The 25,778-nt window shown below is 40.9% G+C and overlaps 1 protein-coding gene across 3 annotated transcripts in view; it reads left to right on the plus strand.

The window, feature by feature from the left end:
- The first annotated feature begins 22,572 nt into the window (after positions 1-22,572).
- KIF2A (kinesin family member 2A) overlaps positions 22,573-25,778 on the plus strand; it is a 56,844-nt gene continuing 53,638 nt past the window's right edge. For 2 of the 3 annotated variants that reach the window (XM_074166844.1, XM_074166845.1), the window contains exon 1: positions 22,573-22,680. In XM_074166844.1, the coding sequence (XP_074022945.1) occupies positions 22,617-22,680 (64 nt within the window). In that variant the 5' untranslated portion in view covers positions 22,573-22,616. The remainder of the gene's footprint in view (positions 22,681-25,778) is intronic. The other variant, XM_074166847.1, reaches the window with a different exon arrangement.

The following is a 25,778-nucleotide window of genomic DNA, read 5'->3' on the forward strand; positions in this document are numbered from 1 at the left end:
GCCAGAGGATGGGGGAAAAGCCCTTCAGCTCTAGCCCTGCACCAGGCAGGAGCCACACTGTCCTTCACACGTGCTTTTCCAGCCCTTTCTCAAAGAAGCAAGCCAGAGATAGCCCACTGGTGTTTCACTGCATGACAGATGATCTGCAATAGGTTATCTAGTGCCAGGTGGTATTTACAGAAGAATTAAGAAAATTATGGGTTAATTAAACCACCTGACATCTATTCTCTTTCTCCTTCCATAACTTGGATAAGAAGCGAACCGAAAAGTATTACTCTTTTATTATTACTTATCTTGAGCAGAGCCTTTTGCAAAGAATTCAGAAGAGCACACGCATGTCTTTTAGATGTAGGACTATTGAACAATATTGTCCAATTTAGCTTCACACATTTTAAACCTTCTTTTAAATGTTGGTAGCACACTGACAAAGCTTCTGTGAATGCTATGAAATATGGATTTGTTAGACAGGGAAATACAATATTTAGCATTCATTTCTCTTTACTAACAAATCACAGAAAGAAGGAAAAAGCAAGCATTTTGCAGACTTATATTCTCAAAACTCAGACAGAAATAAATCTCCATGAGAAAATCTCAGAAAACTTCAAAAAGATCCCACTCGGGGCATTAAAAAATCTGACAACCTGCCGCAAGTTGCAGTGCACATTTCCGTTTTATGCTTCTGAAGGATACCTGTTGTTTAAGTTTTTATCAAGGCTCTAGACCCTTCTCAAAGGAATGGATGGTCTCTGAAGTAGTAATACACAGCACACCAGAAAGGCCAGGGTTTGATATCACCGCAAAGCAGTAAAAGGAGGTTAATTCCAGTAGTTGGCTCCTCAAGCCTTACATCTTACAGTATGACAATTTATCACTTGCAAAACAACAGAGCACCTCATTGTGGCTTTTGACATGGAGTCAGCACTGGGGAGTGGCATAGGGGAACAGTCTTCTGTTCTCAACTTCTGATACCAGTTCAAGGAAGGTGCATGTGATCCACTCTACAGCTGCTGAACTCTGGTGGTGACCAGCAGTGATCAGTATGGCCTGCTCTCGTGTCTTTTTTTCATTAGGAAGTACACAGAAGTGCTAGTAGACAATGCTGTTCTGCTGTTTCATGTAGCCGTTTTGGGTCCCCACAAGAAGGCACAACCCAACAGGCAGAGATTTCTTCCTTGGATGCCACAACCGAAAGACCACTTCAGTTAGGGAGAAGACTTCAATCGACTACAGTGAGTGCTGACTCACAGGCAGGTGTGCTCTGGCACTAGGACTTCACCTCATCTGGCTAGGGCTGAATCTGGGAAAGGTAAGCTCGATGTCAGCCTTTCTGGAAATAGAGCAATGAACTGAGAAGGAATGAATTAAATCTTTTTCCCACATAGGACTAAAAAGTCAAGTGGTAAACTCTTAGCTTAATCCTCTCTACCACAAAACCAATCTGTCAGCCACAGTTTTGGAGTCCATTTGCCTTTGTGAGAAAATGGCAGGGTTTTTTTGGCACTTGCCAAAAAGATATTGCTACACTCTATCCCCTCTTCATAAATTAAGTTTTCATTTCCAACAAAAAGATTTAGACTATGCCTGCAGTAATAAAAGGGCTTTCCTGCATCATTAATATCTCCTAACAGATTGCCTCAGTTACCAGGTAAAAGCTCAGGCCAGGAAAGACAACAGTTGCACTCATATACATTAAGCACCAGGTTTTGTCTTCATTCCTTTATACTTTTTCATGCTTGTGGAGTTTGTCCATATCAGTCCCAAATTTGTACATGTTTTACTTCGAACTTTGTCAAAAAAAAAAAAGACAGCACATCAGAAAATGAGAATAAAAGACATAAGCAAATAATCAGCTTCATTAAAAAATTAAAAAAGAACACTGAGGCAAGCTGTAAATAAAACTGTGTGCCGGACCATGTTATTTAAAAAGTCCTAAGACAGCAAAAACTGTTAATTTGGCAGCAATGTTCAGTGAATTTGAATAGTAAATAAGCTTTAGATAACACTAATTACAAAGATGCTTCGAATGCTACTGCTGCAGCTGCCAAAACACCTTCTATAGCTCTATTCTGTGACAACATTTTTATCAAGCTTTTGAAATGAATAGCATCATTTCAACAGGCTGACTTCAATGTTCACACAGCTATATTTAAACATATTTTGTCAGGCTTCATTCCTATAGAAAGTCAAGAATACTACAGACTTCTGAGTGAAAAAATGGAACACATGAAAAAAAACATAATCACAGTAGAAAATAAAGACCTCTGAATTAAAAGATAAATCGTCAACAAAGATCCACTGAGATACAAGCACACAGGCCTATTTTTGTAGCTCCTGTCCTAAAGAATGTCTGCTAGGTTAAAATATTGTAACTGAATGCACACGAAACAAAAGTCACTGCAAAAATCCATCTGGGCAACTGGGGTCATTTCTACACTCCATCCACCCAGAGGTTAAATCACCTCTTTATGCAGGTGCTCAACAGTAAAGCATGCGTGCAAATCTGTACTTAGAATTTTATGCTCTCTTGTTGTATAGAATACTAACATCTGTGGTTTCTTCCAGCACTCTTTTTCTTGCCAAGAACCAGGTGATTCAGAAATCACATTTATCGAGAACGATGCAAATGAATTCCAAGTTCTTCCTGTCTCAACAGTATTTCAGCAGCTACAGGGAGGTCCTGCTTGCTTTGTGCATAAACTTTGAGGGTTTCAGATTTGATATTTTTAAATAATAAAATAGCATTTCCAAATCTGAAAATTATACAGTAGCGTTTTTCAAAAAATGAATGAATTATAAAAAGTTATGCATTACTGACACTAATCTGCCACTGTAATTTCTTTCACTAACCAGTTACTTGCTTAGTGGAATAACACAATGGAATAATACAGTGGCCTCTACCATTTAGTGCGTGGGCTCCTGCCGTGGTCTAAATGGAGCACTCTCACCCTAAAAATTTCCAGAATAATGGTAGCATATCCACAAGAGTCTCCTTCTCCAGACACTCATCTGTGGATGTTTCAAAATCTATGGAATGACAATGTCTAACTCCTAATTAGCTCTGATGAGGGTAATGGTTTGTATTTTTTTCATATCCTACAAAAGATTGGGTTTTGACTAATATCAGACCTGCTGTTACATAGGAAAAACATTTCAAGGACAGTGACATTGTTATTAGACTGATACTTGTTGGGTTTTTTTCACTTGCTATGAAATTTCTGTGCCCACTGAGTTGTTATCTACAGAGCTTTAGAAAAGAAGGGACAAGGAAGCTTTCAAAGGGTTCTTCTTCCTCTGCGTTTATAGGCTTCTTGTTCATTTTTCCTCCTTTACTCTAAGAGAAGATAGTAATTAAATCAAGCTGCTCAAAAAGTTCTTTATTATACTTAAACAAAAGATAATTTCTGAAATGTAAATTCATCATATATTGGGGAGCTAGTCATTTAACCACAAGTTTTATTAACTATTATGAGACAGCTAACCAAGGGCAAAAAGCAGGAAATGGAACTTTCCAGTCTTCACTTTGAAGATTTTCCTCCTAATATTGTACAAAACAAATTAGTTTCATTCTAACAGAAACAGAAATAGATTCTTGACTATAGCAACCTCATTGTGCTGTGCTTTCAGGGAAGCTTGTCAGCAGCTGTCTGATCAACTCTGATCTTGCTTCCCACTGTAAACATCAAAGATGCTTTTTGTGGCTTACCATAAAAATAAGCATCAGACTCCAGCACGGGCTCTTTTTGGTTGCTGTCTTCTGGGGACAACAAACTGCAGAAATGCGCTCCGCAGAAGTGCTAGAAACGATCCAAACAGTTTCTTCAGTTTCTGCTTACCCTGTTCCAACAAGCCTTCTTTTCTCCTCTTGTTTCTTTTACCAAAGTTGTACCATTTAGTCTCTTACACTGGCAAATTTATCTCAAAACCTCTACAGTGTCTTGAGTGCCAAACTTGAAAAGTTTAATATTAGACATGTCAGCATCATTCCACCTTTGTTTTTACATACATTTACACACCAAATCTTCAACTGGTAATATTCTCAGTGTTAACCCACCAAAATTATAGAGTAAGATTTGTGCTGATGAGAACAAAACACTTTGCACAACAAAACACCATTTTTAGAATTTTTGAAAGCCTCACGGCTTTCTTGAGCATCTCTTTAGCAAAGAATAACTTTACTCCTATGCTTCATTTAGGCAATGAAGTCTCGCCCCCCCCCTGTTGCATTCAATTCAGCCCTCAGACAAGTCAATTAGAAACCTACTTTAGCTACCGCAGAATCACATCCCTGTTGAAAGGTCTCTCTGGAAATAATTGACTGGGACGTGACTTACCCTCTCTGCAGGCTCCATGAAATCATCAAGGCCCATTACCTATGTACAGAAACTTTAGAACAATATATAACTAAATATCATGGATTGTTCTCAAAGTAATAGGAAAGCTGTCAGCGTCACAGAACATCAAAAGCTTTTCAAAAAGATTAATGGTATGTGACTCCTAACATGCTAAAGGCCAGTACAAAGGAATTTAAGAAAGAATTACCCCTTCTTTTTTTTTTTTTTAATGTGCACTTAAGTGTAATCAATTTATTATTGTGATATAGTTGTCATTTGGATTAAAGAATCACATTGTCTGTTAAAAAACCCAAATATTACATGTATTATACAAAATTTTGTGCAAATTTGTTGAAAAAGTAGTGACTGGTGCTTGGCTGTTTTTTGGTGTATGTGACAGTGACATACAAATATCAGTGCATTTTACACACACAGTGAGTTTGCCAAGTTCATTTGTGTTCTTATAAAACATTTTAAAATTAAGTTTCATAAATAAGTGTCATAGATTTTAAGTACTAGAGAGCATAAAGATCTTTAAAATAGACAGAATTCACACATGAAATGGAGAGACTAGTCAGTGCCGATTTCGGTGGATTAAAAGTCAATACACCTTTTTTGGTACAGTGATCATTTTAGATAACATGGTCCAGATGCTCATGATGTCCCAAAAATGTAGGTGCTCTGAGGGATCCTATGAATTAGTATCTCCACGAAAAAGCTTGCATTGAGACCAATCTTGCCCTGCAGTGAGGGAGCAGTTTAATCACGCTCCTTCTGTCCCAGAGAGGATGGCTGTGAGCTGGGGTCACTGCTAAACCCCAGAGTAATGGGATGCTCTCCAGCATGCCTGCCAGAAACACCGTCAGCGTAGCCACCTAGCCCAGAGGCTCCCCGCTCAGCACACAGCGGGTTTAGATGCTGTCTTGAGCTGGAAACATTATGATCATTTTCTGGGGTGTTGTGGTTTAACCCCAGCCAGCAGCTCACTCAATTCTCCCCCCTCCCCCCAGCAGGGTACAGAGAAGAAGGAGAAAAGGAGGGGAAAGCAAAAAAAGCAAACTCATGGGTTGAGACAAAAACAGTTTAATAAGTAAAGCAAAAGCTGCACAGGCAAGTGAAGCAAAACAAGTAATTCATTCACTGCTTCCTATCATCAGGCAGGTGTTCAGCTGTCTCCAGGAAAGCAGGGCTCCATCATCCATAGTGGTTACTTGGGAAAACAAAATGCCATAACTCTGAACAACCCCCTATTCCCTCTTCTTCTCCCAGCTTTATATACTGAGCATGATGTCAAATGGTATGGAATATCCCTGTGGTCATTTGGGGTGAGCTGTCCCGGCTGTGTCTCCTCCCAACTTTTTGTGCGCCCCCAGCCTGTTCGCTGGTGGGACGGTGTGAGGAGCAGAAACGACCTTAACTGCTGAGCAACAACTGAAAACACCAGTGCTCCATCAACATCACTCTCATCCCAAATCCAAAACACAGCATCACACCAGCTGCCAGCAAGAAATCTAACTCTATCCCAGCTGAAACCATGACATAGGGTGAGCAGGAAAAATGGGTGGCTAGCACAGGATTCTAGGTGTCACTGTTGGGCCGAGCTCAAAGACTGATACAGCAACGACTAATTTCCAGGCACCAACAATTGTGCCTTGTAGGTGCATACCAAGCTTGTAGAGAACTAAACAAAACAAAGCCTGTGCAGCCCATCAACAAGCAAAATAATAAGGTAAAATGCAAAGGGGACAGAGGAATCATCTTCTGTATCCTTCGTGGTATGTTTTCCTATGTTTTTTAATAGTTTTTGATTTTTGGAGGTCCAAAGTACTGCCAAAACTAGTACAATTACACTGTATGAAGCTACTGCAGTTACATTCATTATTTCTGGCTATCAAAAAGAACAACTTTAATCTCAAAACATGTACTGAGTGTTGAGGAAAAATCTAGGGCACAAGAATATTCAGATAAAGTTTAAGCTACGAGGCAATGACAGTTTCTTCTTCATCTGTGAAAGAGGATTTCTTTTCATGTATCCAAGATGATACCATACTGTTCAGCTTTAAAATTCAACAGCTTTTTCTTCACAAAAAGAATTAAACTCTCAAATCCTTTCCTAAAATATTAACTAGTAAGTGGACTGTCTTAAGGTTCTCTGAATCATCTCTTGGGAGATGCCGTGTCTCTCTAAGCTACACTGCTTCCAAATATATTTGTCAAGTGAAAGGGGAACTGGCATCTGCACTCAGTAGTGACATTTCATCAAAATTCATCACAGCAGTGGCAAACATTATCACTTTGGCCAAGCCAGTACAATTTAAACATTTCAAACTTTTAAAGTATTAAAAATAGATAATTTCTGAAGAAGCTGATTTTTTATTTATTTCCTTAAACTACTTAGAAATACATTCTATAAACTTTCTTCTATATTTCTCATCTATTTATGCCTCGTATATGCCACCTTTCTGCTGAACAAAATTATCTGCCATAGACTGTACGAACAAGGACCCTAATTCTGCCGTGCTTCCTACAAATTATTTTTCTTCCTCTTCCAGCCACTGCCATGTTCATGATTCTTGCCTGTTAATGACACCAAAATGGTATGAAACACAGAGACAAATTGTCCTCAATGACTGTGATTACATATTTTATAGTATTCAGAAGTCAAATCTGAACACTTCTTTTCAGTGTAAAAAAAATTATGCTTAAGGAATACTGATTACGAATATGTTACTGTTTTAAATTGGGCATGTGGAGAACTGCAACCAATTTATCCTTCATCTCTCCTCACACATGGAAGTCACTGTTGATTTTAAACATGAAACTATTGTGTGGTTTGAGTTTATACTGGAGTAAAAAGATGCAATTCAGCTTGCAAAATTCCTGTTATTTTTATACTAAGGGATATACTTTTTTTTTGATTCATATAGTTTTTTGCTTTAGTCGTGATTAGAATTTGGCTTGCAAGTACTATCAAATTCTTTAAAAGACAGAATTAGCACACTTCAAGGATTAAGTCTGAATTTAAATATTTAGCACTTCTCATAAAAGTGACCCAGTTTCAAAAATATTTTCAGTAAAATTCCACATATGGCCACAAAGCTAGCATCACTTTCTATACATGATTACTTATTTCATGAGCATTTTCAGATCTAATTTGAGACAATCCATGAGAAAAACTGGAAATGTGTTTCTCCACATACAGCTTCTAGGAACCAGTTTAGGGAATTTCAGAAATGTGTAATCGTACAGGAAACCTGTCTTTAAAAAGCTTGTGAATTCTGATTGATCCTGGCAACTAGACTTCTCTATCTGACTGTAAACTCCATTTTCAATGCAGTCTGTGATCCTTTCAAGGACTTAAATTTCAGAGGATAGTAATATGTGGCTGACGTATCGCTGTCATCACTAACCTGGTTAGTAGTTAACCAGGAAGACTCTCATTCCAAAAAGGCATCTTTGATGATGGCCTTGCTGAAGCTGATAATTTTTTTTTTCTCTTTGAGTAGCTAGGTTTGGGATTTAAAAATTCTCGAATGATAGTGAATAGAAATTATGGCTTTGGTCTTAAAAAATGAAGATACTGAAGAACATCACAAAACTGGAGTTTCAGGGAAGTATGTATTACAATGACAAGCACTACTGCTAGGGTCTTCAAAGGGGTTTGTCTGGGCAACGTCTGGAACTGCATCACAGAAGACAGGGGAACAGACAGTGCTACAGCTCTCCCAGAGCAAGCTTCCTTGTGCGCAGGTCCAGCAACAGGGACCCAAAGCCACCAGTCTGGTAAGTGCTGGAAAGGTGAGCTCAGCTGCCATGGTGGAAACCTCTGAGCTGGACTACAACCAGCATGCGTGGTACGCACACTAGTCACCCCAGCAGGGTTCCTGGAAAAACACGTTTGAGGAATTGGTAAATCACTGTGATTCCTTAATTAATGCGAAATTGTCTGGAGAGGACAATGACAAGGTGATATGGTATGTTATTGAATAAGGACAGGTTGCTGGATCTTGGTCACACTTTTTCAGGAGGAGAGAAGGCTGCAAATGCACGTGAAATAATAACAGACTATATGGAGGGTAAAATGAATACACAAAGAGTTGCTCCTGGTGGGTGTCACAGACAAGGACTGGGGTGACTTCTTAACATGGCACTCCAGAACACTTCAGGATGAGGGTGAGCTGCTGCACTTCACACTGCAGAGGGGCTTGTAAGCTGAGAGGAGTGGAGCTAAGAGGCAAGAAGTGACATGCACTGAATCTCTGATCATTTATTCCATCTCTTAGGAGCATACCATTAACCTCTACATTTTCCAGTTTTATTGCTGTTATTCCATAGAACTCTTGTTCTCCTAGACAATACCTGTGGTTTTGTAAGTGTTGATAAATGTTTGCACTATACTTTGGATACTTAAGGTCCTATAAAATACTAAGGACTAGTATAAATATAAAAGCAGGGAACAACACTTGTTATTTCAAATTATTTTTCCTTTAACTACACAAGTCCAGAAAATGAGTTTATAAAGAAAATCCTATATATAATAGCAGTCACAATTTAAAAAATGAAGCAAAGCAAAAAGTTGACAGCCCTGAAGTTATTAATTGACTTTTGAGACTGTTTCAACAGAAAATATAAAGATGTGAGTAGAAAAATAGAGTTCCTTTAATACTGTTTTAGAACATTTTCTAGGAAAGGATACAGTTCATTTTAGGAATAAATTGGGTCCACATAAAGACTGAGCAGGAGCAAAAATAATACCATTTTGATACATCCCTTCTTTCTCCTTGGGAAAATAAAAAATAAATCAAGCTCATGATTCTTTATTCTTCAGATGACAATAGCTCCTTCTGTTATCTTCCCCGCAGTGCTCTTATGTACTTTTGTGCAATTTCCTCAGTGTTTTTTACAAATCTGTTTCTGAGCCAGTTGTGCAGGTAACTTCCTGTCCTCTTCACACCTCCTGTTGTGTTAGTAAGTGAGCTATGGGGTTAAAGAGAGGCTTGTAAAGCAAGACCGGAGTTTCTTTTAAGGGAGGAGTCACATTATTTTTTTCTATCTGGTTGAAATCCACAATTTCTACAGAAAAGTGCCATCATTTGGAAATGCATTCCTGCCAACGTGCTCTGGTAGCAGTGAGAGAAATGAAAGTCATAAAGGAAAAGCTCAAATAAGGATGAACCTGAAGCTTTATATCCACAAAGAGACTGAGAAAGAATGTAATAAAATGAAATTTGTCTGACAGAAATCATTTTTTCAGAGAAATCTTTGAACTGTTGAAAGAAATTCAATTAAAAGAAAGGATCCTATCTTACCTAAACAATATAATACAGCAATGCTTAGTACAAACTGCTGAGCTTTGAAAGTGGCATCTCTCAATAAGAAAAAGATAGAAAATGTGAAAAACCTCCCAGGTAATAAATCACAGCCTTGGACCAACAGAGGTACTCTGTTTATCTACTGGAACTAGTGAGATTCCTTAGTAAAACACAAGATCATGATATTTGAGAATTTATCTCGGCAAATAGTGCTCCACTGTACTATTTCCATTACTGACTGGCAACAATGACAGTTTGTATTGTCATTAGGACCATCACAATCTTTAACATGGAACTTTATATGTACCAACAATTCCACACTGGAGAAAATGTCAACTGGCAGATGAAATTCTATGGATGCCCAATCCTCACGACAAACCCATGTAGCGCAAGGAATATGTGAAATGCTGGCCTTCTGTGAGTACTCATTATTTTCTTCCTATCAGTGTACTTAGATAGGAGGACCCCTCATGCCTCAGGTTTCCTGGGATACAAGAAACAAACTTGGGCCATAGCAACAAATTTAATAATTAGCTTAATTTTCCCAAATGCCAGTTTAGATTAGAAGGACAAGTTTATTCTAGCAGAAATAAGACAACAGAGATAACACTGGCATTCGTGGTCTTGTGTTATCTGGCCCCATGGAGGTCTGCTGAATGATGATATTCTTGTTTGGGGGCATAACTCTGCACCATCCTCATGCCCTAACACCAGTTAGCATCACTGCTCTAAGTGTCATCAGTCTAAGTAAAAGTCAACTTGTAGAGGATGCCTTAATTTCCTGTATTTTCCAGGCCTAGTGAGCACTCTGTTTCCACGCAGCAACTGTATTTCACTAGGCTTATCTACCAGTCAGACTCCGGGATCTGCTGGTGCTGAGCCATCCCCTTGGTACGACTGGCTTCAAGCTGTCATTTTGTTGCTTATTCAAAATAAACTTTTCCAATAGTCCTATACTGTTTTTACCACAGTCTTCCAGTGGCAGCTACTTTGCAGAGACCCAAGTTTTCTTTATAAATTATTCCAATGCCAGTGCCTTATGTGTCTGTGTGCAGTGACAGGTCATTATAAAGGATTATTACCAATAAAATATATTTGTGTGAATGCCAAAAGCTGCACGTTGTTGACCATGGTCTGCTGACTGCCATCATCATCCAGAGTCATTCCGTTTGCTTCATCTGGTGAACACTGGGACATTGTGGAAAGATGGCTTAATAAAGACGTGACAAGCTATAAGCTAATAACATAATGAAGTTATGAGATTATTTTTTACCTCCTGGGCACATGAAATTAAATATCTAATGACAACCCTGTTGGGGCCACACGACCTGGCCAGCAGGAGAGTGAGAAACCAGCCCCAGAGCCAGCCTAGCTGGTGCCCATCCAGGCAGGGACCCACTGGTGCCCCTGGGACTCTATACATTGTTGGGGCCACGCAGAACATTTGGAAGATCGATTAAGACTGATTTTGGAACCCTTCTGAGCATGTCGCAGAACAAGCAAAACTTGATCAGAAATAAGACTATGTTGCTTTAAGAATAAGATTGTTTTGAGCTGGCCAGGTAGGAGAGAAAAACATTGTGTGTGTCTGTGAAGGCCAGGATGGAAAACGGCCTGGAGGAGTGTGTGTAGAAAGATGTGGCTGAAGACAGTCGCATACCATGAGAATGAGAGTGCTCATCCTGTTTGGCAAAATGGCTCAGAAACTAGCTCTCTCTATATAGCTTCGTGTATGTGAATAAAGTGCTGCTTGTGTGGTGCTTAGTGCTTGTACTTCTGTTTCTGCTTTTGCTGCTTCTGCTCCTGCATCTGCTTATTGCGTACAGTTGTGTCCTGATCAATCATCGCCCACAACCCCTCATTCTCAGAGTGTTTATTGCCCACAGTTGCCCTCGTTAGACCTATAAGAATGAAATACTTCAAAGATATTTTTTTTTCTTCTCTTTTTTTTTTTTTTTTAATAAGTAATCACAGCTGAGAACAAAAAGTTACAGTTCCTGTAAGCTAACACCTGGGAATTAAACAACATTCTCTAAAATGTGTTATAACTTCTTGGGTTGTGACATGCAGAGCGGAAGCCCGTATCTTCCCCATTTCATCATTTCTCAGTATGCTGGTTTTTTCATCTCTGAGGATGAACAGTTTGCAAAAAACTTCACCTCTTTGTGTAAATCTCTTTTACAAAGAAGTTAATATAAAGAATTTGTAAGTTATGGAGGGTGGAAAGTTACAGGATAGGGATTTTATTCTGATCTTAACTGGGTCCTGTTGTTTTCTATTTGCTTTGAATCGATGACTCTTGTCCTGTAAGCAAATAGAAAACAACTTGTCAGGAAAATTTCTGATATAGGCGTACATGTACTGCATTTCCTGGAATTGCCTGGGTTTGCCTGGTTTTGTCTGCTGTTTCTCCTTCCTTAGATGAGGTTATAACCTCAGAATTATAAATGAAAAATGATAGCAACTGTAACAACTGCAGTAATTACTAAGTAACTTCATTTTAATGCCCCTGAAGGGCACTTCAGCGGTTTTGTATATAATTATTCGGGAAAAAAAAAGCCTCTGCCTCTTCTGCCAACATATTGAAAGGCAGGGATTCTTCCTCCAGATGCCTTACTACAGGCACACCCAATTTATCAGGTAAATCACATGGGTGGTGGTTGAACACAGTATTAAACTCATCGCTAAAATTAGAACAGCCACGAAGTTCAAATGAAATCTGTTAATCCAGGTGAGGGAGAGAGTTTAGACAGGAGGAAAAGGATTTGTCACAAATACAATAGAAATGTAAGTCTGCCAGGATCTGAAAGAGGTCATCCAGCCCATCCTCCTGCTCAGAGACAGGGTATACACCGTCTCCAAGAGACACTTAACCTCCTCTTGAATCACCTTCACCAGCGAATTATGACAAATGCCCTGTATAATCTGATTCAAGTCTTAACTATGCTTACACTATACTTAAACAGAAAGTTTTTTCCTGTAACGTACCCCACAGTACTCTTCATGACCACATCCAGCCTGCACCAGCTACTGCTTCTGCAAGAGCATGTCACTGGCTTGTATTCGGCATGGTTACGGTATAAACCAGGGGAATTTTCAAAGCACTATTACTGCCTCCTAGAGTAGTACATTTGAATATCTGACTTCCTGTTCGTGAGTCTAACATTGTCATTATCACATATCATCATCTTGATGTATTAGTTTTCGGGAATTGTAACTTTCTTCCACATGCCCAGTATCTCAACAGGCTGCTTGTGCTGGACCAGCCTGCCTGCCAGGCCAGCTGGCGCCGTCACAGCACCCTCGTTTCAGCTCCTGTCAGAAGCTGTGTAGGATAAAGTTCCTCAAGTTTGGACGAAGCTGCTCTTTGAGGTTACATTTTTGAGGTATTCACAATTCTATCTACACTTGCGTGTCTATCTACACTCTTTGAACTGCTCCCTCTTTTCTAACAGCATGTTAAGAAGAAGGAAAAAATGTCACTTTTAAAATGAAACTTGGGGGAAAAAAAAGGATGTCTTGTGGATGGACTCTTCAAGGCACTTTACAGAGTATTGTTCTGAGCAAGTCCAAAGGACATAAAATGAAACTTGCTTATCTTTCACAAGCCCTTCTACTATTTGCCTGAGTTTTCATCAATGCTGCATTACAACCCAGAAATTTAATAATATCTTTGCCAGAGGAAATAAGAAAAGCAAGCAATTATCTTCCTTAGGGAAGGCCCTGGGACTCAGGTGATACTCTACAGAACTCCACAAGTATAGATCCAGAAATTTAGTAACCAGAAATTAATATGAATACATTTCTTTAAGCTGAAAGAAGAGAACAGCCTCAAAACATTGCCTAACCACTATCAGAGCTAAACATAAGAAGCAGTTTTCTCCTCAATATACTTTCACTACATGTGTGCTACTTAGTACGAGTGTAAAAAGCTTAAATATATTTAAATATATTCCAGTAGCTGGCTCCAAAATATTCTGGTCTCACTTCTTCCTTCATGCACTTGATCCAGTGAGCTTGGAAACTTTTGAATGCCATTATGAACATTCAGGTCAAGAAACTGTACACTAGATTCACGGTGTATCGAGGTGTGCCGGTATTTCCCAACAACTCCTCTACCACCTATGGTATCTGACCATAGCCATGCTGTGACTTTCAGCAAGACACGGCGTCTTCTTTGAAGGTGCCTCTCTCCATAGCTCAAAATGACAGCTTTTGTGCCTCCAGCTTCAGGGAGACCCAGAGCTCCTGCCACCTCCTCTGAGCAGAAAAGGACTTGCCCAAGCACTGATGCCTGCCAGAGCCCTTCCACACCAAAGTGCAATCTCACCCCATTTGTATTTTGACCCTGACAGATACCTGTGCCATGGAATCCATTCCAATGCCACTTATTTCTTAGAAATACGTAGGATTTCAGTGTTAATCCATGTCACCTGCCACAAAAAGCCTGAATTCTTTCAGTGGGTTGTGTCAAAGAATCCTTGATGTCAAATAAACATAAAAAGCAGTTCAGCTGTAACTGTGCTGAGGTTAACATGTACTTTGACAGGGAAGTTACTGCAGTAATTTCTTCCAATCGTAATATTTCTTTCTCATTGCTTTGGCAATGTGAGAAGTGATAAGAACTTTGCTTAGGGACTGAAAGACAGTGGGGTTATTCAATTTTATAAGCTTCACCATTTCTGAAATCCAGGAAAAAGGACACAAAGTTTGTCTATACCCCTTTATTTATTACATAGAAAAATAATGAATGGGCTGGGTTACAACAGAAGACAGGGCATTAATAACTTTTAGCTTTTCTGGTTATTACAGTAAGTAATTACAATGTTTGAGATTTTTTTTTTTTTACTTTAAGGACAAAACATTAGGTTTGCTAAGCTCATAACCCCTAAGAGCTCCCTAAGCATAAAGAGTCTTTGTTATAATGCTTTTACAAATCTTTATTATGATAAATGCAAGCAGCTTTATTTGTCAAATGCACAACTGATCAGAATATTCTGCATATATCATTTCTGTCTATTTTCCAAGGTGAATGGATGGGAAATGCAGTCAGATTTGCAAGGGTATCAAAGCTGATAAATCTTTTCAACTTTTTTTTTTGTTGTCTGACATTAATGAAGATAAAAACATGCATGAATCCATTTACAAGCAAATTTCTTCATTTTTCCAAGGAATCTGTCAAGAAAGAGTAGACAGGTATTTTAATCAAATTACTAGACAGTTGCATTTTAAGCAAATAATTGTATTTACTAGTGGTTTTTTTATAAAGCAACTTTTACTATCTTCTTTTTTTTAGAAGATTTGATGCAAGTTTGTCATATGGAAACAGGGAACAAAAATATACCTGATTGCACCAAATTCTGTCTTGCAGAATGGTAGGGAAGAACTGTACAATTTTAATGACTTAGATGAAAAATTTGTCTTGCTATTTTTACTTCATTAAAATATGCATCATTATAGTTAGACATGTGCTCCAGTGGCACAGTCAGGGTACCAGCAGAGGGATGTCTACTGTCAGAGATTTGTGCTAGTGCTTAGAAGAAAGCTTGGGATTGCTGTATCATACTTATTTCAAATGTTCTCTATCTTCCAGGATATGTGGAATCACTGGCTGCCTTCTTTTAGAATACCCTTTTAGCTTGAATTTAGGTCCTGAATGTCTCATGACTGAGAAACTGCAAATAGCTCTTTTTATATTTTTTTTTCACCTCACTGTTCTGTGTTGAGGAACGGGCATATTGAGGACTGAGTTCCCTGTCCTCCGGGTGCACTACCAAGCCTAGGGCCTGTTTGGGTGTTGCCATAGTATTACACAATGTAGTTCTAGCTAATTACACAGATGTTAAACTGGATTTATGAAAGGACATTAAAAAGGAGTAAAATCATAAACCAGCATGTTGACAATCTATATGAATTCCAATTTCAATACAAAAATGTGCTAAGACATTGTGTATTAAGACAAAAATAACTCAGGTATGACTATCTGGTTTTGCTAATATTGTGTGCTAATGATGCAGGAGTATATAGAAAGCTACAGGATAACTTCTGAGAACAAGTAAAGAAAACATTCAGTTTTTACAATGCAAATTAGGTTTACAAGACGTGCTGCAGAAGCCTTACTAGTGGGGCGCAGACAGGATGTAATTATTAGATAAAGCTACAAGGCAGATCCATTCATGCTAAAATTATTTTCACAGGTAATATGATACAGGATATTTCCTTCTGACAGAAAAGTTACTCTGGATAGCAGAAGGATGTAGGAAATGTGCATTTACCATTCAGTTGAACAGCTTGACTAGAACACTTTTATCACAAACCCTCTGAGATTTCCCTTCAAGATTTGGAGAGGGGAGAGAAGGGAGGAAAGAAAGGAGAGGAGGATGATGAGTAAATATAAATATCCGCAGGATGGTTGTTCTGGGCTTACCTGTAAGCAGCAAGTAGCTTGGACAGAGATGGAGTCTTCATCTGTGTTTGCTCATGTTTTTTTCTGAAGCAGTTTGCTATCTAGCAGAAATTCTGCCTGTGTTGCATGCAATCAATAGGAAAGCGTAATGAAATGTGACCCCAGACACATAGCCGCCTTGGGCCAGACGCTCAGCAGCAGCATATGGAATGAATAAGAGAATAAGTAATGTATGTGCCAGAGCCATAATGGCCACACTACTGTCGACTGCAATAAGCACATCCACCTTTGTTATTCTTCAGTGCTTCTATCATCTTGTGACATTTGAACTAGTGTAGTTTTACCGGACTGTCATTTTAACCCGAGCTGCCTGTTATGACTAACCCGGCCAATGCGCACAAGTACCTGTGAGTACAAGCAAGAGCAAAAGATGTTGTCACTGTGGCTACAAACGTAAAGCTGGAGTGAAGGTCATGGCAAAAGAGGGAGGTGTGCTTTTCCCTAACATACTGTGTTTCTCTCATGTCTTTTTCTTTGAAGAGACCAGAATGCATTCAAACCCTTCTTCACTTTTTGATTCTTCAACTAGTACATAGCAGTGCTCCACTTTCCTGCATGCAAAAGTTCTCTAGGAGCGCAGCTCAGTCTGGAATAATAAAGCAATAAGTGAAACAACAATTTTATTTGTATACTTGCATTTGCTTCAGGGGAAAATTTGCTCAATAATTATTTTTCTCCACATTTTTGGCTGATAATCCAAACCACTATAAGTGTACAAAACCTGCTATATGTGGAGTGATGATCTTCACAACAGCAGAGGTCAGTGAGCCGCACATTTTCTTACTGTCTTTGGCCTGATCATGCACCCTTATGCTGGCTCTATGCATGCTGCGAGATGGATCCTTGTAAGAAAACATCTCAAATTACCTTGAGAAACTGCATTGGAATAAAGTAATAAAAGTAGCCAGAATTGCAAAAACATACAAACAGATCACTTTAACCCCAATCATGCAGATGAGAGGCTTGCAGAAAACCTCACTTTCTTAGGGAGCATACAGAGAAGTGACCAGAAAAGCCATGTCAGGAGTTATTGGAGTGCTGTGGGATGACACTGGTGACCAGCAGTGCAATTATTGAAGCTTTTGCTTAAATTTTTTTTTTTTCTTGTTCTGTTAGTAAAACACTGGTGAAGAACAAGAAGTGAAGGCTTCCAAGGTGATCTTCAAGGTCCCTTCCAACCCAAACCATTCTATGATTCTACGATTCTCATATTGGCATGAATACTGGTAGCTCACTGACAGCTCTATTAAGGTGGACATACGACAAGTTTTACAGCAACTCTTTCAGCACCTGCATTCTCTAATTCAGAGAAAGCTATTATGCTTAGATATATTTGTTTAAATCAGAAAACCATTTATGTTGTTTGTAATGCATAATTAGTTAATTATAATGCCAAAAGGATTGTTACTCAAGTGAATCATTAGTTCACTTGTTGAAGACAGCAGAATTTGTAGACACTTAATGCAATGGAATCTAGAATGCATTTGTGGAAGACAAAAGGTTAATTAGGAAGCTTTGAGTGCCCAGTTTAAAACATTTTGACTGTCAGATAAGGCAGCTATGCAAAGTTATGAATATCACAATAGTTTATTATTACTCAGAGGTAGTTACATGAAAATCAGATTTTTATATCTAATAGAGCAGTGGGAAATATATTAAAATATTTTATCTCTATAAGTAAGGCAGTTCTCCTCTTTTTATCTCTTTCTGATACTATTGTATAGTGCCATTACTCATGAAGTGCTGTGTCCAGCAGGGGGTAGTTTTAAATAGCAATACAATACAGATGAAGAGATGCCTAAAAGGAAAAAAAGAGCAGGAAAGGATCTGTAAGACAGCCCAGCTGTTACTGTTTCACAAAGGTACTGAACTGGACAAGAAGAGACTATCAGTCTAAGTGGGCAACTGGGATCTCAAACTACTACAGGCACTTTTTGCATATTTACTGATTCTTAAGTGGAGGAAATCATCTATTATTAATTTTGCAATTTTTTTTAATACTGCTACAGGTTCTTGTGGTGACCCCAGAAGCTACAGTATTATGGTGGCTCCTTTTTAAAATTGTTTCTATGTAATACATATGTTGATGATTTTTTTTTAAATCTTACAAGCAACCATATGTTCATTAACCTGACTGTTGACTGCCCTGTACACACTTTCGATACCAATTACATTCATGTAACTAGGAAAATATTTTTCGAGTTGAGCTTTAAAAAGAAAACATTTCATATTAGTATGATTACAAATGTGTACTACGATTCCTTGTATTTGTTCATTAGTGCTGTGAAATAGTTCAAATACTTATTAATCAATGACTTTTAAGTTATCAAGGAGTTAGACTGATATTCATTACTTGATTTTGACATCAAAATACAGTGAATTAAGAATTTCAATTAATATGATTGTGTCTGTGTGAAATGCAAGCAGATGTTAGTGTTTGTTGAAAACTGAAGAATTCCTGCTAAGAGTAGAAACATAACTGGTGCATGATCATTTTCCACTATTTTTGATATCTTACTAATCCAAAAGCAGCCAAAGATTTGAACTGAATGCCAAAGGTTCAGTAATTGTATTATTTATCTGTATTATCAAGAGCACCATGTACTGACACATGAAAAGCAGGTATGTACTGCTCTTGGAATTTTGCAAATATTATTGTAGAAACCACAAATATACTTTCTAAAAATTAGTCACAGAAAGTCAATGTTAGCTGGCCAATAAAATGGAATACTCTGTACAAGAAATTTTTCCTGTACCTCAATTAAAAATGTATAACTAAATTTTGGATCTCAAAGCTTTTGTTCTCCTATCTAATGCAGGATTGAATATGTATTGTTAACCAAAACTGTGAAAAGAGACATATATGTAGAATATTTGTAAGAAAGACCTGGTTTTCAGAAAGGATTACAGTTTTGGATAAAATACTCATTAAAAAAAAAATAACCCAACTATTAGAGATCTTGATTTGCATAACAAAACTTCCTATAATGCTCTGATATATTTTAAAAATATTTTAATTTATTTACTACTACTGCTGTTCATTTTCTAAGCACACACAAGTGATTTTCTGGCCATTGCTGACTTGTTCTATGAAAGTCTCCACGTGTGCTTTATGAAAGTAACAGAAATCTAAGTTGTCAAAGAGCCTACAACAAAATAATAACTTTGAGTCTTATTTTCATTAATCAACTTCAAATTTGTATTTAAATTTAGAACATTCTTAAATGATTTGCTGGACTAAGGCCAAAGCAATTTAAAGATTTCAGGATTAACTCCAGATTGATATGTATTTAAGTTCTATTTTACTTTAGAGTAGCACCTGGTTTTGTAAATACTTCTTGCTGTGTATGTGTTTCTAAGTTACACCTTCTTTACATCAGTGGGATGATTTGTGTGTAAAAGTAATAATCTATTTCTGCAGTGACAGGACTCAGATAATTTTCAGAAAATTATATATAATTTACCTCTCAAATTTTTCAGTTTAACCTTTGTGAAATAGAGAGAAAATAGTATGAAAAATAATTTATCCTTTCTTATTTAACTCTTTCAAATGAGATGCTTTTCAATTATTCTGCATCTAATCTTAAAATCTGAATGTTTTTATTTTTACATTACATAAAAAAATCAGAAAAGGATTAATCAAATTGATCATAAATATAACAGTTAAACAGAAACCAAGCAGTAGCTATCCAAGTCTGTCATAGGTACTTCTCCAAAACAAAGCTGAACTGTAAAAGGTATGTCTATGTGGTAGAATTTGTTTTAAAAGAACATTATTGAGTGTTCTGTTCAAGTGATTGAAATGCCATGGAATTATAGTGCATAGAAGAAACTTTTTTTTCCAATTCAGAGCTAGTCCTTGCCTAATTCTTACAAAAGTCTAAAACGTTGGTTGCATTTTTGTTTTATTTCAAAACCATCTATAAAGAGACCATATCCTTAATTCTGTTATAATTAGAAGAGGCCTTCTTAAAGCCACTGGACTCTTCATGGTATTGCTTGCACCAGATCTTCTTCAAAGAGATACTTCTTCCCAGTGTTTGTCAGTAGTCTAAATAAAATGGACAGTGACTAAACTAAAAAGCTGCAGTAGATTTGCTGGGCATATCTTGATACCCTTGATATTATAATTCTACCATAACCATAGTAAGCAATGCCTTCCATCAGTCATGTAATTCAGACCTAAATTTCTCCTGTTAAAACCGAAGAGGAGCAAGTATAAGAGAGGAAGATCCAGTTTTTAAAAGTGTTAAACTTTCAGTCTTTTAATTTTCCTTAACATTTCACCAAAAGGATGATTTATACAAGGTAGAGCCAATACAGGTAGCAACCAAGTTGTGCAAGACGGTTGTTGCTGTTTAACTTTCTGTCAGTTCCTCTTCAGGCTCTCTTGTGTGTATATAGAATCACGGAATGGTTGGGGTCAAAGGGACCTTGAAGATCATCTAGTTCCAACCCCCCTGCCATGGGCAGGGACAGCTCCCACCAGACCAGGCTTGTCAAAGCCCCATCCAGCCTGGTCTTGAACACTTCCAGGGATGGGGCATCCACAACTTCTCTGGGCAACCTGTTCCAGTGCCTCACCACCCTCATTGCAAAATATTTGTTCCTTATATCCAACATAAACGTACCCCATTTCAGTTTAAAACCATTGCCCCTTGTCCTATTGCTATAGGCCCTGGTAAAGAGTTCCTCTCCTCCTTTGTTATAACCCCCCTTTAAGTATTGAAAGGCCACAATAAGGTCTCTGTGGAGCCTTCCCTTCTCCAGGCTGAACAACCCCAACTCTCTCAGCCTGTCTTCATAGCAGAGGTGCTCCATCCCTCTGATCATCTTTGTGGCCTTCCTCTGGACCCGCTCCAACAGGTCCATGTCCTTCTTCTGTTGGGGGCCCCAGAGCTGGATGCAGTACTGCAGGTGTGGTCTCACCAGAGCAGAGCAGAGCAGAGGGGCAACATCACCTCCCTCAACCTGCTGGCCACTCTTCTTTAGATGCAGCCCAGGATATGGCTGGCCTTCAGGGCTGTGAGCACACATTACCAGCTCATGTCCAGCTTTTCACCCACCAGTACCCCCAAGTCCTTCTCTGCAAGACTGTTCTCTCCCTATGTACATATATATATATATCGCCTGTAGGAATTGGCAGCTATAATTCCTTGACTCTGGCATTGTGCTGTGCTCCAGGTGCTCTCCTGCTGACCGGTGACCCTTCACAGGGGTACCGTACTTGCCGGGTATTGTACTGATTTCAGTAGGAGACCGGCGGAGGAGGCAGGAGGAGACGTGCGGCAGGGAAGGTGACAGGCCGGCTGGGAGGGCGCAGCTCACAGCGGGGTGGCATGGTGTCAGCCATCATTATGTATTATCTGTTGATGCACAGATTGGGGGATTATTTTTAATAGACTGGCTTTGCTGGGCAAGAAGAGGCTGTGTGTTCAGGGTATTTACTGTGATGCTGCTCAAGGTGACCTGGAAGCTGGGCAGGAAGGACAATTTTAAACTGGTGGTGGCTTCATGTCAGTAACTGCCCTCGGAGGAGAAACCCAAGGGACAATGTTTAACAAGGTGGCTTGCCTGAGGTACAGGAGTCACTGCAGGGAAATGAGGAACATGAAGCGTGTTTTGGTTTTTATTTAAGCTGTGCAGAGGCACAGGGCAGTCATGAGGCGAAGATGGATGAATGCTGTTGACAGCGTGGCCTTCCTTGGGCCTCAGAGCTGCTGGCAGGCTGGGGAGCACAGAGAATGCTTCTACGCTGCTCGACTTGGCACTCGGGAGCCGTGCGAGCAGACAGCAGGTAGATAAAGCTATTACATTAAAACTTCAGAGCAGCTCAGTCACCATCTGGTGCCAAACGGGTGCGTCTGTGTGTGCGTTCCTAAGGCGGGGGCAGGTCCAAGAGGTGGAGGCTCACACAGCCGGCCTGCGGGCCCGGGCGAGCGGGGAAGCGGGCAGGGCGGCCCAGCAGCGGGGCTTTCCCGCGGGGCGCCGGCCCCAGGGCAGCGGGGTACCACCATCTTGGGCCAGCCCGGCCGAGGGCGGCTGCGAGGGAACAGCTGCGGCAGCAAAAACAGGTATGAGGCGGGGCTCCCAGCGGCCGCGGGGTGGGGACACCGTGACGGGAGGGGACCCGGCTGGTGACCCGCCTGGGCCGCGCCCCCGCTTCCGTCTAGGCAGGAGGAGGAGGCTGAGGAGGAGGAGGGGGGGGCGGCGGTCGGCTGAGGAAGGCCGCGGCGGCGCCTCCGCCCCCGCCGAGAGGCGGCCCCGCCGTGACGCCGCGGCCCGGCGCGCAGGCGCAGCGGCTGCCAGCGCCTGTTGTATCCGGCCGGCGCCTTTTCTCTCTTCCCCCTCCTCCCTCTCCCCATCCCTCCCTCCCTCCCTCCTCCTTCCCTCCCTCCCTCCCAGAGCCGCCGCTCTCGGTGCCGCCGCTGCCGTGCCCGCCCTCCCCCCCTCCCTGTGCGCCGGGCCGGCCGCGCCTCCGATCTCCCCAGTCTGCCCCATGAAGCGATGGCAGCGGCCAACTTCGGCAAGATCCAGATAGGGATCTACGTGGAGATCAAGCGCAGCGATGGTCAGTGGGGCAGGGGCAGCGGCAGCGGGAGGGGCCGGCCCGCCGCAGCGGCCGCAGACCCCGGCTGCCCGCCGCCACCGCCGCCGCCCCGGTGCGCGGTGCAGATCGGGGGGGGGGAGGGGGGGAGGAGGGGAGAGCGGGGAAGGGGCTGCGCGCGGGGCCCATTGTGTGCGCGGGGCCGGGGAGTGGCCGGGCCTGGCGCGCGCTGCGGTTGTCAGGGGAGCGCTCGCGCTTGGCGGCGCAGAGCGGTTGCGCGGGGCGCGAGCGGCGGCGGCTGGGGACGGGGAGGCTGCGACAGGGCCGGGGGCGGGGGGGGCTGAGGACTGGGGAGAGGGGCTGGGCTCCTGGGGGAGGGGAGGACGGGGGAGGTGGGGTGTGAGAGCCGGGGGGGGGAGGCTGTGGATGGGGTGATGAGGGGGATTTAAGGGGGGGGGGGTTCGGGGCGTGGGTGGGGAGGGAAGGCTGGGGAGCTGGTGGGAGGGCCTTAGGGAGAGGGTGAGGTGATGGAGGGAGGAAAGGCCTTTAATGTAAAAGAATAACTTCTCCTTGGTCCTGGCGTACCAGCCGTGCTCTGAAAAAATGGCACGACAGTGTGCCCTGACAGAAATGCCTTTGGATATGTCCATCACTTGAAAGAAAAGCTGGATGTTATTATTTCAGATGTTCTTTATGATTAAAATGCAAGAAGAGCGGTTGCTGTTTATGCCCGTGAGTTGTTATTTCTCCATGGGGGATCCAGGGTTTCTCATCTTGCCCAGCATCTCCTGGCAGGAGGATGTGTGGTGCTGTCTAGAAACACATGTGAATAAAGGAGGCGTGTGTGTCAGGTGTAGGGTGCTAATGCTTCATGTTTGTCTGGAAGGAGAGAACCGAAATGGGAAGTTCACTGGCTGCATCAGTGGCAGGTCACTCGTGACTTCAGCTCGTTTCATTTGAGTGGGAATATGTCATCTGCTCTCGGTCTCTGTGAGGTCTGTGAAGCCTGCTAAACTGGGGTGGGGTTCTGCTGGGATTTTCTGGAAAGTCGTCTTTTTTTTTTTTATTTATTTTTCCTTCCAGGGTTCAGGAGCTTGCTAAAGAATAAGCAGATGTTTCTAAGGGAAGAAAGGTCTGGAGGTCAAAGGCACTGAAGTTAGTGTGGTTTTGTCATGAGGCAGGAAACAAGCAGCCAACAAGCTTTATGCAGCTTGTCTTTCTTGTGTCCCATGCTGCAGCTGAACCCTACAATAAAATAATGGTTGGTGTTGGCTGGACACTATGCTAAACCTAACCCCTCAATTTGTGCTTAATGACTTGTGTGTCACGTGAAGAATCTGATATATCTGGCAGTTATTTGCCTAACTCCTGCAGATCTCTGCCTGAGGTTTCAGAAAAACTCCCCGTAGCAACTTGTAAAGCTGTTTTTCTGAGGGCTATGCGAACTTCTCATTAATGTTACTGTTTGGTTTGTATGCCTTTGGAAAATAAGGCATGGGAATGCTTAGCTGCTCCCTCCCCACCCCTGCAGTGTTTTCCTCACTTCTACTATCAGAAGTGAGGGCAGTAACTCTTGAACATAGCAATACTAATTTTCATTACTGTTAACAATTCACATATTTTGCTGTATCACACATGCAGTGCAGCACATTAGTACATTACACGTCAGTAACATGCTGTGGGTATGCCTTCACAGCAGTTGCTCAAACCGTAGGGTTTTGAGCATTTGTGTTAACTTGGTCCTTGTGTGAGCGACCAGACTGCAGTGTCATACCAGAGCTGGTGGGTCCTGGTTGTTGTGAGGCTTGCTTGTTTCTTTAACTCGGGACTGGAGATGCCCTGTTCTGGCTCAGGCTGCCACAGCCTTCTGTCATTCTCTCCCCATTAAAGTGTAGGACAGTTTCTCCTAGGTAAGTGGAGGGGAGCATTTTGAGAAAGGTATCGAAGGACAGTCAGCAGCAGATTGCATTGCCTCTCAGAAGGCAGGTTTCCAACCTGAGCTGTGTCTCATCATCTAGCTGCTTCTGACAGGGGGAGGCAGGGTCTTGCTGCCTGTGCCTCTGTCAGCTGCGTTGGTCCTACAGACTCTTTCTCCCTTCCAGTGTGGCCAGTGATTTTTTTTTTTTTTTTCTGATGATGATTTAAGACATTGATTGATGATTTGATTCACTAAACACAGTAGAAAAATTCTGCATGTGCTAGTTTTCTACATGATTAGTGAGTTCCAATAGCTCTCAGAGGGATCTGTGGCCCCAGCAGTGTTGGTGTGTGGGAAGTGCATGGCCACAATGAAGTGGAACTCTTCACATATGATCTTCTGGTTCAGTAACAGGGAGCGACCTCTACCCGGAACTGTATCCTAGGTAGAAACAGGGCTGTGTGCCATACCAGCCACCCTTGGCTGAAAGCACAATTAAAACACTTTTAAGAAAGTTTTGGAGAAAGCGGTGTGTTGATCTGGGCTTTTTTTTTTTTTTTTTTTTTTTTCACATGCTATCTTGTCTGTAGGGAGTCCTTTTTTAAAAATAAATATTATTTTTAGAGGTAGGTATAGTAATTCTTTAGAATTTCCTTCATTACCTGTTTATTGGCTGAATCCAGAGAAGAATAAAGTTTTTTTCCCATCTGTCCGCCAGTTATGTTAAACACTTTTCTGAATACAGAGCTTTATTAATTCCAGATAACTCTATTTTTCATTAAATAAAAAGAAAACCTAACAGAAAAGCGTTTTGTTTTGTTTTAGTGAAACATCAATGTTACAGGTCATACTTGTTCACTACAACAAAATTGCAAAGGCATGCAAAATGCAATAAATGTGAGAATGAGACCAGAACATTCTGGAAAGAAAAGTTATGTATTCTGTCATTTTGACAAGGTCTAATTACACTTAAGTGTTTCATGAGAGATTTCTTATAGGACTGAATAGAAAATAGATGTTGTACAAAGGAAAGGCATTGTTAGAACTCATGGCCAAAAACACATGAAAACCAGCGTTTGGATAAAAACCAACATTTTCGCGGACTGACGCTGCAGAGCTGCTTGCTGTGTATCTGTTTTTTCTCAGTGGGTAAACATTGGTATAAATGTTGTCTAGAGCTGCAGATAATATTTCCAGTTATAAT

Source organism: Numenius arquata, chromosome Z, assembly GCF_964106895.1.
Source record: "Numenius arquata chromosome Z, bNumArq3.hap1.1, whole genome shotgun sequence".
Lineage (NCBI taxonomy): Eukaryota > Metazoa > Chordata > Aves > Charadriiformes > Scolopacidae > Numenius > Numenius arquata.